General features: G+C 34.3%; 1 protein-coding gene across 3 annotated transcripts in view; it reads left to right on the top strand.

Moving 5' to 3' along the window:
- The window catches only part of NELL1 (neural EGFL like 1), an 855,798-nt gene that overhangs the window by 660,309 nt on the left and 180,100 nt on the right, over positions 1-15,389 (top strand). For all 3 annotated transcript variants that reach the window (XM_074274304.1, XM_074274305.1, XM_074274303.1), the window contains exon 15: positions 13,588-13,683. In XM_074274304.1, the coding sequence (XP_074130405.1) occupies positions 13,588-13,683 (96 nt within the window). The remainder of the gene's footprint in view (positions 1-13,587; positions 13,684-15,389) is intronic.

Consider the following 15,389-nt stretch of genomic DNA (forward strand, 5'->3'; position numbering starts at 1 on the left):
TACTGTGTACTGGAGACTGTGGTAAGAATTTTTACACATCTTCTCTCTTTTGATCCTTATAATACTTCAAAATTAAATGCTGTTATCTCCATTTTACATTGGGTAAAAATGGGAGTAACCATATATAAAATGACTTGTCTAGTATCATGTAGTTGAGGCTTAATTTCAATTGAGGTCTTCTCTCTCCAGACCCAGCACTCTATCCACTGGACTACCAGCTGCCTCTGGAGTTAAAAGGGAAAGCAATGAGGACTTTTGAGCAGAGAAGCATGCTCAGATTTGCTATTCAACAGAAGAGAGAAACTTTCCCCCTTCATTTCTCATTTCTCTCTGCTTTTCCAATATTAGCGTGTCTCATGCTAGGTAGCATAGTGAATAGGATGCTATACTTTGGATTAGCATTATCCGAATTTAACTTTGACTTTAGATGCTCAGTCGTATGACTAAGGATGAGTCACTAAATAACTTTCAGCCTCATTTTTTTCATCCTCACCCTCACCAAGAGGTTGTAAGGATAAAATGTGATAGTATTTGTTAAGAGCTTTGCAAACAAACAATAAATGCTGGCTATAATATTATCATCACCTCTAGTCACTGGTTGAACTCCTTCCCTACTCTTCCCTATCTTACTCCTCTCTCTGCTACTGTGTTCCTTTTTTCTTTTCTCTAGCCTTCATCTTCTGGTGGTTTATGTACTTTCAGCTGGAATGGTTTGATTGTTCTAATGATCACCGGTCATTGATAGTAGGACAGCAGAGCACAGCAGAATTTGCTCAACACTTTTGTATCTTTTACTCTTCTTGATTATTTTTACTTTTGCTCGAGATCATCAAGGGCAGTTTCTTCACTGAAAGAACCATTTCTCTCATTGTATTTATTTACTTTCAGATTTGGTGATATTTATTGCTCAGCATCTGATCTCTAAATAATGGAGGTGTTACTATATTGCTTCACAAAATGGGTCATAAACTGGAATTTTCTCTCATTACCCACTAGTATGAAATTCACTTTATTACAAAGATGCCACAATTGAGGAATACTATGGGAGACTGGGGTTGAGCCACAATTTTTTGAGGAGACTGATTCCCAAAAAAATGAAACTTAAGCTGGACCTTTAAAAATAGGAGGGATTTAATAAATGAAGGATAGGGAGCAAGAACTAAATCCTGACCCCGGACTCAGAAAGACTGACTTTGCACAGCCCTCCCTGGCTTAAATCCAACTCTCTTGCATGTCATATTACTTCCCTGACATCGGGATGCTCTTCAAGAATGAAGGACCAAAAATGCTTTGTAATTTGTAGTCTTAGTTGCCTGTGGTGAGACACTTAATGTGTGTCAAAAGAATGACTCAATCCCCAATCTTACTGACTCCATCTCTATCCAACTTGTGCCTTCTCACACTTAAGTTGATGTTTAAAAATGAATAGAAAAATGAACACATGAAACTAGTAAATAAAATAGGCCAATTACCTGAGAAATGATAATATTGCTTGTTATTGATATAAAATATAATATAGTTGCTAAGTTTTAGAGTTTGAACTTGAATCCATGTTTTCCTTTGCTCCAGGTCAGCAATCTATCCAATAAAATTGTCTCATATATAGTACTTGAAGTTTGCAAAGCCCTTCATAAGCATTAGATCTTCTGATCCAGGAGTAATAATGTTACTTTTCATTTTTTCACCTGTTATTCTATCACTATTATGTGAAGAATTTAATAGTTTCTGACCATTTTTGAGTTAGGAAATTGAGATCCAGAGAGGTAAGTGATTGAACCAAAACTCCAATCCAGGTCTCCGGAGTGCCAGTTCCCAGCTTACTGCCCTAGACAAGGTTCCTTCCGTCAAATAAGCTTCCTGTGGTGGCTGCTGCTTCCAAGGATATAAATGATCATATTTTGAGAAATTGGAGCCTACAGCTTTCAAAACTAAGGTTAGCACAAGAATGAGAGAGGCAATGTTGTAGATGAGATATAGCCAAAAATACAGAAAGAAAGATAACAAGCAGGCATTAGAAACCAGGGACCCAGTGGCTGTGTTTGAGGAGAAAACAATCATTAATCAGATATGCCAGCAAAAAAGGATCATATGTTTTGACTTTGAAAGTAGGCAAGGAAAGGTCAAATGTGTATTTTTTTCTGGACCTCCTTGGCCAGAAGTCCTTTGAATTTTTTTTAATTTAATAAAACACTAAAAGATATTAAACTCTGTTGATGGTACTTTCAAGAATAAAGGTGTCAGTCCAATACAAATGAGAACTACTACCCTTAAAATGAACCAGGTTTTTGGTTTCTTTGTTTTAATATGGCTATGCTTCCTTAATGTTCCCATCTGTAAAATGGGCGTAATTTCTGCCTTGAGAGTCTCATGATGCTACTCTGAAGGTCAATGAATTTATATGTGAAAAACACCTAATTATGTACAAGATAAGCTTCTTAAGGATGAGAACTTGCTTTTTTTGCCTTTGAAGAATCATCAATCTTTGAACAATAACTGACACAGAGAGAGAACTCAATAAATGCATGTAGATCAAGGGCATGTACTTTTTCAAGACTTCTTGTACTGTAATCAATAGATTGCTAGAATATCAGTCCATAGGCTCAGATATTAGTCTCAATTGTCTAACTACTTTGTTTTGTGATCTTGACTAACCTTTAACTTCCCTCACTTTTCTTATCTATAAAATGAATTTAATTGATTTATTCACATGGTTATTGAGAAGCTCAACTGAGATAATGAATGAGAAAGTGCTTTAAAGTGTATAAAGCTCTAGGAAATACAAAAGATTGGGAAGGATGCGGAAGCTCAGATAACCCACTCCATTGTTGAGGACAGGGCAATTGAATTGAAATCAACAGCACTGAAACTTAAATGAAGATTTCCCTTGATTACCAGCTTGTTTTCTATATGTCTCCAAGGCAGATCTCAGAAATACCATCTATAAAAAAAGATTGTTATTAAAAGCTGGCTCTTGTACAAGTTTTGTCATTTTATTGTTTGATTTTTTTTTTCTTGACTTGTGTTCCCCATGTGACACTGCTACATTTTGGCTTGGCAATATCCCTCTCTTACCCCAATTGGAAAGAGCCTGATAGAAGCCCAGATTAAATTATTAATGCTTTGTGTGTGTGTGTGTGTATGTGTATGTGTATGAATGCATATATGTATATTTGAGAGAATCTAATGGAATTAAAAGCAAATGAATGTGTATACCCTTGTGTGAATAAATGTATATATTATTAAGCTAATTAGTTTGAAACTGCACAGGCTTTTGTAGGTATATACTATATGCATGTTTATATGCATGCATGCATCTATAATCATATTGTGTATAGACACCTATACATTTGTGTGTACATGGATATTTTTACATGTACTTATTTGTTTATATGTTGAAATACTTCCTCCAAAAAAAATGTAAAATCATAAATGGTCAGACTGTTTTTTTTTTCTTTTCCCTCAGTTAGATTATATTTAAAGATAGAGGATAAATTGGAGATTATCAAGTCCAATCCCTTCATTTTATAGGTGAGAAAATGGAGACACAAAGAGATTTATTGATACCCTCAGGGTCACGTAGCTAATAAGCAGCTGAATAAGATTTTAAGTTCAGACCTTCCTAACAGCACATCCTATTGTTTATTCCCTGCACTCTGCTGCTTGCTACTTCTTGTAAATTATCTTTGAATCCCCAATTTCTAGCAAAATGTTTTGTTCATATTAGATGCTCGATAATTTCTCGTAGGATTGGACAGCTTTCAAGGTAATAGATTTAGAATGGAAGGGTCCTTAGAGGTCATGTGGTCCAATTCTCTCATTTCATCGATGAATTGGACATCCAAGGCCTAGAAAGCTTTGGAAACTTGCTCAAGGTTACATGCACAGATAATAAATATTGAAGCTTAAATTTGCACTATGCTCCCTAGACTCCAAATCCTGGACTCTCTCCAGTGCACCAAATGTCAAAAATGATTTTTTTTCATGATGATGGTACCGCTTGCCTTTTGTCTTATTGGGCGCTCATCACAGTGAAATGGACAGCTGAACCTTTAAGCTCGCTTCTTAGCTGCCTGCACGAGTATCCTGCCCCACTGCTATTTGATATCTGTATCTTCTAACAGTTTCAGAAACTATACTTCTTCAAAGTAGCTCTAGGTGCTAGCTCCAGCCTGGAAAGGCTCACTTAGATTTATCATGCTTATGTTAACCGTCCAGGATTAGTGGAAGGCCGCTTGCTAGGAAAGCTTCAATATTTCAAACGAGAACTGTAGTATTCCATTATTTCATGACAAACTGTATTGCTGCAGGGCCCCCCACACAGCAGCAATCCAGAGAACCACGGGCTGATGGACTTATTAAAAAATTTAATCACAGAAGCAGGCAGCTTCCAAGGAGTGCCTGAATAGCTCAGATGACGTTTCATTGATTTTTAGGTTCACAAAACTAATGCGGTGTCCATTAGCCACTCCCTTGGTCTTGCAAGGTTCCCTTATTAACTTCTCTTCTTCTGTTTTCCACTGGTTCCATTAGAGAAGGTTATTTCTAAATACATTCATTCACTTCCTCTTAACTTCTAACCTCCCATCCTTAGGAAAAAAAACACATTATTAGTCTGAACACATGAGATTGAATTTTTTTTAAGTGAGACATGAGGGTAGGAAATGAGAGAAATTTTTGTTGAGAATTGGGGAGCTGATGTGAGTTGGCTTAATTTCGTTCATCTAAATGCATAGACCATGGTGAGAAAAGCGAGGCAATACAAGAGCCCTGACTAATACATAGCTTGAGTGTGTAAAGCATGGACTGTCACATCGAGGCTGAATGGCTTTTTTGAATTGAATAAATAAACTAAGATTGACTCAAATTGAAACAGCTTGTTTGTTCTAAGAAATGAAATAAAACTGATGCTTCAAAAAATAAACAATAAAAGCTTGGGTCTTCAGTAGATTTCCAATCGATGTGTGCAATGGAATCTGTTTGCCCTGGCTCATGAAAGCACATTGTTAAATTTTGAATGTGACAATTTATGGTCAAAAATAAATAAATACTTCAAGTTAGAGCCTAAATTCTAATTTTCATAATTATGTGGATTTAAGGAAATGTAAATGTTTATAAAGCAGGTTAAATTTGAAAATATGTTTTTGGAAAGGTGTTAAATATTTATCAGTATACAGCTATTCAACTAACTATAAATCTTTTAACAACAACAAAAAGTTATGTAAAATGTATTACTTATACCTATCAGCAAAAATTATACTCAGCCATTATACTCCATTCCCTAATAATCAATTGACAAATGTTTATTAGTACCTATTACATGCCAATGAAGAAGATTTCATGGTCAGACTTTTGGAGACAAGAATGGAGACAAGTTATTGAATTGGGTTGAGTTCTGCTATTTCTTAATGTGTTATTGTATTTAATTTAAATATTCTTCCAATTCTGTATCAGTACAAATTAATTTTTCTGCAATTCCTTGAAGTCTTCATATCTATACTTTCTTGCGAGTCATTAATTTCCAGTTATGTTCATATACCAAAATGTTTTAATCATTCCTTAATGCATGCATAATTATTCTGCTTCTAGTATCTTGCTAAGAAAAACAGAACTATAATAAATATCTTGATGTATACATATATAGTAAATATATACTATTTGAAATATTTAAATCAGTAAAGGGCAGGAACTCTGTTTGATTGATTTACTCCTACAAGAAGGTGTTAACTCAGTGCAATTGATAAGACAATGGTTATCTAGTTCAGTAGGATTGATTTAATCCTAAAACAAGGTGTTAACTCAGAAGAATTAAGATAATAATTCTCTAATACTTAGTATAGTCTACAAGTTTACACCTATTCTACAAGATTGATACCTAAGATGATGTGCTTATAATAGAGTATATAAGAGCTAAGAAATCTGGGAGGGAAGACAGATTTCAAGATAGAGACCTTTCTGGTGGCTCTCCTACCTCCTGCATTCCTCCACTGTAACGAAGATCCATTCCAGAAGGCCTCCAGAAAGCTAGCCCGGCCCTAGGTGAAGGAGACAGACTGTGAAGGAGACAATAAAGACTTTGGACTTTATTCCTGGCCAATTCTTGTGTTTACCAGCACTGAGACCAATGCTGGTTCTGAGACCTCCAGAAAGCTAAACCAGAACATTACACTCTAATATATCTGGGCAATTTTAATTTATGTTTTCTTGAAATAGTGTGCAATATCTTTTTCAAAATCTAAAATTATACTTAAATTTATACTTGAACTGTTTTTCAGGTCAGTAGCATTTAATATCAGCTATATTACATTTTCTTTGATTTTATTTCATCTTATGTCTTCTAATACTTCTAGTACTTCTAATACTGTTTAGTATATTCAAGTTTTTGAATTTCATTTACATGGGGAATATTCATCACTTCCTTGGTTAAGCTATTTTTTTCATTCCTTACAATATTTTATTTCATTTTTAAAATCTCATTTCATTTTTTTTCTAAACAATCATGTAATCCTTTTGAAAAATTTGTTTCCACTGAATCTCTATGTGCAAATGTTTGGGAATTCACTGTCTTCTTTTTGAGGGATTTTTGGATAAAATTGCTAAATATACATACATACATATATATATATATATATATATATATATATATATATATATATATATATATATATATATATATATATATGTGATATATGTGTGTGTGTCTGTCTCCATATATGCAAGTTTTACACCTACACACAATGAATGCCAAGGTCTTCTTCACTCCATACTGAGTTCTTTAATTGAAACTTTTTTTTCCCCCAGGGTCAGTTTCTTTGCTGTACTTTTATTCATCACTGCTTGACCTTACACTGGGGTCGTGGCCAGGGTGTTTATGTTGACCTTCTACCTCCTATGGCCAGATTCTTTTGGATCTTTGATATTCAGAGAACTCCACAATTGCTATCTCAGGAAGGGTGCTAGGGACCTTGCAATCTTTGAGCTAGAATCCTTGAGTAAATCCTGCTATGCTATAGGCTGTTTGCCATCACTATTCTCTGCCAGTTCGTCTGCCAAGGCATAGTAAGGGAGCAGGTGGTTTGAAAGCCATCCTAGAGATTTCTCAGGATGCCTTCTACTATTGTTCTTTGGGCCATACTTTCTTGAAAGACTCATGTCTTTTCTATGGTAGTATTGGTAGGAAATGGGAATGATGGACTTTCATATTACTCTTGAAACTCTATAATTCTGTGCTGGAAGAAATCACTCATCATTGGTTTCTCTGCATCATTTTTCCCTGCATCATTATTTTTTTATTTTATTTCCAATTTATGGAATAACATAGGCATTTCAATAACAGCAGAATTTTTAAAAAGAGGATTGAATGTAAAACTGCAAATTTATTATGTATAGCTTGCTGTTGTTTTTCAATACATAATAAAGTTATCAGGTAACTTTCTTTTTCCCTTCCCTTCTCACCATAGAGATGACTGTCATTAGACAGAAATATCTCTCTCTCTCTCTCTCTCTCTCTCTCTCTCTCTCTCTCTCTCTCTCTCTCTCTCTCTCTCTCTCTCTCTCTCTCTTTCTCTGTCTCTCTTTCTCTCTCTCTCTTTCTCCCTCTCTTTCTCTCTCTGTCTCTCTCTCTCTTTCTCTCTCTCTCTCTCTTTCTCTCCCTCTCCTCCCTCTCTCTCCCTCTCTCTCTGTCTCTGTCTCTCTTCTCTCTCTCTCTCTCTCTCTCTCTCTCTCTCTCTCTCTTCTCTCCCTCTCTCTCTCTCTTTCTCTCCCTCTCTCTGTCTCTCTCTGTCTCTGTCTCTCTCTTTCTCTGTCTCTCTCTCCATGCATATAGACACATATGTATATACACATACATATATTAAAAATTATTCTATACTTCTATTCATCAATTCTTTATTTGTATTAAAAAATATCTTCCTCCATAAGTTCTTTGTAGTTACTTTGGATGTTGCATTATTATGTGATGATCTTCAAGTTTTTGCTAGAGAGTAAGTCTATGGGAGCCAAGTAGTCTGCTTCCCATTGAGAGCACTATCTTGGCAGGTCCTGCACAGTCCTTCCTTAATTTTTTTTAAATTAATACTCTTCAAACTCTCATTATTATTTTAGAACAGAATAAACTCTCTAATACTCATTTTAGAATTAGATAAAGTGCTATTCATTATTGATATATCATAAATAATAGGATAGGAGCCCTAAGATTTTCTATGTTTCTTGAATGAGCTCATAATATATATTTTTAAATGAGCTATGCCCTTAAGATAGGTTCTGGTTTTGATTTTGTAAAATAAGCCTAAATTGTTGCTTCCACTCAAATGCCCTAAGAGCATGTTACCATTATTTGAAATTTCCTTTTGCCAACCTCCCATTTCTGATTCTGGCTTCCAGAAACAATTTGTGATTCAGTTATTAGTTCTAACCCAGGACTATTCTTTAAATATTTATTACAACTTCATTCACAACTGACCACTTAGTATCTAAAGAACAATTGTGTGGATATTACAGAGGCTGAAAAGAGTCATCCTTATGAATATAGTCTACATTATGACTTTTGTGAGAGCTACTCTTGAAAAACACAGCTATTGTGGCGAGCTTTTACACAGGTCTATCAATGTTGAGGCACTCCAAACAGGAAATGAACTTGCAAGTCTAGAATATATATATATATATATATATATATATATATATATATATATATATATATATATACGTATATGTATATATATATATATATATATATATGTATATATATATACACAGAGAGAGAGAGAGAGAGAGAGAGAGAGAGAGAGAGAGAGAGAGAGAGAGAGATTGATTGTCTTTTGGTTAGATTAAAGGAAGCTTTCCATTAGCCAGGGAAAATGCAAAAAACTGTTTGATGTAGAAACTGGCAATCATGCTTAGGTGAGACTTTTTTTTTTCATCTACTGTCTTGTTGCTACTTTCAAAGACACAGATGTAACAGAGCCAGATGTTTTGCCTAGTACTTGGTGAAAATAAAATACAGGCTTTTGCATGGAGCCACTTGGTGCAGTTGAGAGATCTGATACATGGTGGGATAAATATGAAGTCATGGGATCTGAGTTCAAATCCAGCTTCTATACTTGCAATCTGTGTGACCAGGAGTAAATCAAGTAATATTCAGTTTCTTCATCTGAAGAATGAGGGGGTCAGACAGAATGATTGTTTAAGATCCCTTCCAGTTCTATAGCTATGGTTCTATAATTCATTTGGCTATAGTGTAGCTTTCTCAGAAACTATGTGTCTTGGCCAGGGCTATAATGTCCTCAGCCAGCAGAGATAAGACTGAGTCCTGATCTTGCATATAAGTCTAGGTGACTTATATGTATATTTGAGAAATAACATTGAATTTTAGTCAAAATAGCCTGTTTTCAAAACCCATCTGAGGCATTTAGTTCTTGGTTCAGTCTCCTCATATCTCTGTAGCTTTGTTTCTCATCAATATAATGAGAGTTTTGGACTAAATGGCTTTTACTTCTTCATTTTCTAATCTAGGTTCCTTATTGTGTTCTTATATGGTTATCTTTTTTTGCTGTCCAGCTTTTTGAATTATCCCAGGCAATAATTATCATAAAAATTCTATATGGACTATTTTTTAAAGGCAAATAAAATAAAAATAATGAGAAAATTCTACTTAGCGTAATGTAATTCTTTTGGTGATTCACTGAATGAATTCATTGATGATTGAAAAGAAAAGTCGGTATCTCAAGAGATGTATATAGTTGCATAGAGTGAACTTAATGAGTTTAGATTCCATTTTTTTAAAAAATTTTTTTTTGAAATAGGTAAATGAAACTAAGGAAGATAAGATAAGCTCACTCTGGGCTTTAATCTTCCTGACATTTTGAGGGGTAATTCTATTGTTTTATCCCTCAAAGTGTCAGGAAGACTAAAGCCCAGAGTAACTGGAGCTTAAATAAATTTTTAAGAACAAAATTATGTGTGTATATGTGTATGTGTGTTTCTGTATGAGTATACACAAATGCATGTTTCAGAAAAAGGATCTAGGATCTGTCTACTGCTTGACTGGAGTGCCTGAATGAGTGAAAAAACAGTTTCTCAAGGACTTACTATGTCAAACACTGTCCTGAACACTTGGGAAACAAGAACAAAAGGGAACAGGTTCTTTGCCATAAGAGGCTAACATTTTGAAATAGAAAGACAACATTTCAAGCTAGAGGAGTTCTGGGTAGGAAGTAGTATTTTGGTTTCATTTTTGGTGAATGGAACCATTATGATGACTATTCACACACTCACAATGGTAGTATTTATTTGATTATTGTTCCTTTTGGTTCTAATCTGGAAGTAGGGAATAAGGAAATATCCAGTAGCAAGGCATCTGGCTACAAAATAACCAGGCAGTTAAGCTTTGTTTGGGCCCTGCATGGAATAATCATCCCTGGAAGCTACTTACCATTCAAAGCAGCAGGGACCTAAGGCAGGAATTCCAGACATGTGTTCAGTGATCAGAGCATGTTTGCTGGTCTTGGCAGCTGGGAAATATCATAAAGGATGGCTGAGTTCCTCATCAAAATAGTGGGCCCCTAAAAGTGCTCAACAGTCAGACCAGTTGGGTACCACAGCAAGAGTACTGAAGAAGAAATCATTAAAATGGTAAATAATGATTTTTTAAAATGACAGAGAGAAATCAGAATGAGTCTTCTCCTCTTGTAACTTTTTTTCTTTATCATAATTGTTTTAGACAGAAAAAATATATAGAATAGAACTGAATTTAAAACCCAAGGAAAGCTTTGTTAATTATAATATACATGCTCCAAACCAATTCATCATTTACTCTCTGTGGGATGCTGCCTGGCATGCAGAAATATCATGGGAAAGCAATGGCTAAACTGCTTTTTGTTAATTTTGAGGCCTTTTTAAGACCAGTAAAAGTAATGAAAAAATTAAAGACATCCAATTTTTTTTTCGTGAGTATCAAAGTATATGATAATAATTTTGTTGTCATATTTCTGGAAATACTAAGTTCATTGTGGACAAGACAGAAGGGCAAGCAGATTTTAGTACAGTTAGATGAACTGATAGTTGCCTGAATGATCATGCCCAAAGAATATTAACTAACTGATGAACGTCAAATTGGATGAATGTGTTTGGCGTGGTGTACCACAGGCCTCTGTTCTTTGTCCTACTTGTTTAACAATGACTTCAATTAAACCATGTACACAGTTCTTGCCATATTTTAAAATGACACAAAATCCAGATCAGGAAGAAAATTATGATCTTTAAAATTTTCAACTAAAATAATGTCAGAAAAAAATAAAATAACAAGAGTAGTGAGTAAAGATCTGCATATATGCTAAAAATATCACCTTGAAAACAAATCATGGGAAAAACATGGCTAGATTACATAAGGCTGCCACCTCTACACTAGTGACCTGTCATATCTGGGAAACATTTCCTGTTCTTCTATACCTAATATTAGCATTCCCATTTCCCTTAAACCTCAATCCAAAGACCAAATACTTATAAAGTATTGCTTAATACATTGTATATTCTAGTGTATTTTCCCTGTAAAATATCCTGTGTTTATTTGGCATATATTTTGGTTTTTTTCTGCAAATGTACACATTATCTTCTTCTTATAAAATATAAGTTTCTTGAAGACAGAAACTGTTTGATATTTGTTTTTGTGTCCCAAGTGCCTGGCACATAGTAGTTACTTCATAAAATCTTCAGATTGCTTAGTTGATAGAATATTATGTGGGGGAGAAAATTGGATGTTTTAGTTGAGCATAAGTTAAAAATGAGTCAACAGTGTTGTAGAAGTCTAAAAAGATAATATTATCTTACATTTCTTAGCAAAAGCATAAAACTTAATAGGAATAAAGTGAGAATTTTATTTTTGTTAAATTCTGGGTACCCATTTTATAAAACACATTTGTAGTCTGTTCATATGAGAAGCAAAGATAGTTGGGTTATTTAAAATTAATATAAATATCAGAACTATTTTTATACCCAGGGGAAAATACTCTTAAGTGGGGACATAATCTTTGTTTCCAAATATTTGAAGTATTAAGACACTTATGGCAAAAGGCTGACAATATATAATTTTTTTAAATTCTTATTTTATTTGTCAAACAATGGAATGGATTACTTGTCCTTGATCCTCCTTCCTTCACATAGGAACTCACATAAAGTGAGTTCTTGTCACAGGAATTGTCAAACAGAATACATATGGTCACTTTTTAGGAATATCCTTGAGGATATTCCACACATTCTAGTAAAAGTGGACAAGATGATCTGTGACTTTCTTTCAACTTTATGACTTGCTAACAATGTGTTTTAGCATGATCTTAAGATTAATGCAAAGAACATTTGGTCTTATAGAAGTGCAGCCTGCCTGGGAATAAAATAATCTAGCTAATAATGACATACAACAGTCAATGACATATGCTATTTTAATATATTTTATCCACATGTAGATCCAAAAATTTTCTCAAGGATAAATTGATGCCCAAAAATGTACACACATGTATGTGTATTTTCTATAATAAAAAAGTTTTAATTGAGAAGAAATCCATATAAATTAGATAATTTGGTTTTATAATCTAGCCAGTTTCCATATAGACATTCAAATGTATTATCAGAATGATGAACCCTTTTAGAATGTTATTATAGAATAAGTAATCTGTAGTAAAAACTGATTAGTAACATTAAATTAGGAACTAAACAGTCCGGCTCTTCTCCTCCCCCAGTTAACATCATGTGCCTCCATTTTTACACTTATAAAATTATGATAAGAGTAATATTCCAATTTTGAATGTTCAAGGGTTAAAAGAAGATGAACTTTGGTTCATACCCTGATTATGCTACTTGTCATATCTATGATTGTCACTTAATGTCCTTGAACCTCTTTTCCTCATACAGAATCTAAGTCTTGGATTAAGTGACTTCTAAGACTTCTTAATGTGAACAGGTAGTCTTCTAAAAGTCAAAAAGACTTACATTCAGGTCTTCCACATGAAATATCCTAGTTATGGGACCCTTGTCAGGTCACTGACTTGCCGTTCCATACATTTCTCTAAAACATTAAATAACAGAGCAAAGGCCAATCTTCAATATCGTTTTGGAGAGTTCCTTACACCACAAAATCACAAATCCAGACCAACACTCTCAGAAAGCCCCAAAATAATGGAAAATTACATTTTTATTTTAAGGGATACCATTCTCTTTATATAAATATTTCTCCATTGAGCCTCGTAACAACCCTGCGAAGTTTTCTGTACATGCTATTCGAGTCATTTTACAAATAAAGAAACTAAAACTCATAAAGGTTATGCTTCTTACTTGTAGTAATACAGTCATTTTAAATCAAGTGTGGATATTAAATCAAGGTCTTTCCTGGTGATATGGTCAGGTCCTTTCCCACTATAAAATCTATTTCATTCACTTATTTTCAATTTTTAATTGTAATATATAAAAATACTATAAATATAAAAGCAAATAATAATGAAATTTAACTAAATGGCTTAATGTTTCAGGATTTCACATAGTATTTTTCAAATGGTATTAAGTATAGTTTTTTAAAAAACTTAATTCATTTGTTTTATTTTAAAGCCTTCTGTGAAGAAGGATGCAGATATGGAGGGACGTGTGTGGCCCCTAATAAATGCCTCTGTCCATCTGGATTCACAGGAAGCCACTGTGAAAAAGGTAACAAAACTCTTTTAAAAATGATTTCTATTTATAAGAGATGAAGGTATGACATATAGAATGTGCTGTAAGGTAGTAGTGTTAAATGCATATAGAAATAGGATCACGTAAGTATTCCTGTAGGCCACATATTGACTTAGAAAATAATATTGGTATTGATATTTTATTTATTTTTATTTCATTTCTCAATTACATGTCCATCTGATTCTGGGCCACTTGGAAATGTTGCAGTCTTCATGTGGCCTAGGTGGGGTGTTTGACATGTCTGTGCTATAAGGAACATTTTGGTTCCCTTTATTGGAATGTGGAATGTTCTCATCAGGTGAGTAATTCGGGATGACTAGGTCACAGATGGGCTTTCTCGCCTTGAAAACATTGTTCTTTTTGCCCTCTATCAAAAGTGGTTAATTTAACAAGGTCAAGGCTTCTTCCTGCCACTGTTTTCAGTGTACATTTTCAGCACTAATTAGAGATAAAGCTAGATGAACTGACCTGCCCCTCTTATTGTCTATTGGGTAGCAACACAAGTGACTGTTTGGTATTTTAACAATCTGCTGTGTCAACTGAATCTCAATGAGCTGCCCTTGCTCCTTGCTAAAAATGCACATTAAATAACACAGCTGACACTTTTATTGGCCTTCTTGAGACTTTATTCCAATATTAGTTTGTTAGGAACATTATCATTCATGGGACTGATAATGTCAGCCAATTAGTATTGGTTTGAGTTCATTCTATGCCACACCAAGTACCTTTCTACTTGCAGCAAATGAGGGGTTTACATTTGGTAATATTTGATGCAATTGAGCCCCATCATTTTCTGAAAAATCATCCAGCTTCTGTGCAAGTGTTCATTTGTTTCTGATGCCTGTAAATGCCTGGATGCAAACAGAGTTCTTACAGCAAAGGGAAAATAATCAGATCACTTCATTCCTCTGTGCTAATGCCTCTAGCCTACCATGGGAAATTGCTGCTTGACTTGCAGAGCTAACATATAATTGCAAAAATAATGTGCTCTAAGATGTTGGGCCCCAATATTGATGAGAGGGGGAGTACATTTGTCCTATGCTGAATTGCCATAAACACCACGTTCAGTCTCTTTATCGTTAATGGTTTCTTATTCACTGTGATAGTTACATCATGGTTTTTTGACATAAGGGAATTTTTATTGGGTAGGACTTTGCCTTCCATAGTTATATTAGCTCAGAGGCTAATTATAATGGCTGTTACCACCTAAATCTTTTGTTCGTCAACTCTCTTTTTGTTTAAAAATTTGGTTTTAAGTGACTCCTTGGAATTCTAAGGTTTAACTCCTATGGCCCACAAAGGACTATTGTTATTAACATATAAAGATTTATTAATTGCTTTCCTCAAAACAAACCTTTGGAGAAGATAATAGGTGAGGAAAGGGAATATCATTAATGACTTTACTCAGCATTTATCCTTCGTGGAATTCTCTAAATATTCCTAGTCTCTTGGTCAAACGTTTCTAAGAAAAACAAATAGAAAGCAGCATGGCAAAACAGAAGGGAAAAATTCATATGACCCTGTAGTTATATGATCAAAAAAATTCCTTAAAGATGGAAGGAGTGACAAAGAACTAAGCAGTTTGAGCATAACCTACCTGTTTGGGAAAAGAAATAGTAGCTAGGAAAGAAGGCTACAAGGATCTTTAAGAGAGTCAGGCAGAAGTGACACATCACCCTTAT

The sequence above is a fragment of the Sminthopsis crassicaudata genome, chromosome 6 (genome assembly GCF_048593235.1).
Source record: "Sminthopsis crassicaudata isolate SCR6 chromosome 6, ASM4859323v1, whole genome shotgun sequence".
Taxonomy (NCBI): Eukaryota; Metazoa; Chordata; class Mammalia; order Dasyuromorphia; family Dasyuridae; genus Sminthopsis; species Sminthopsis crassicaudata.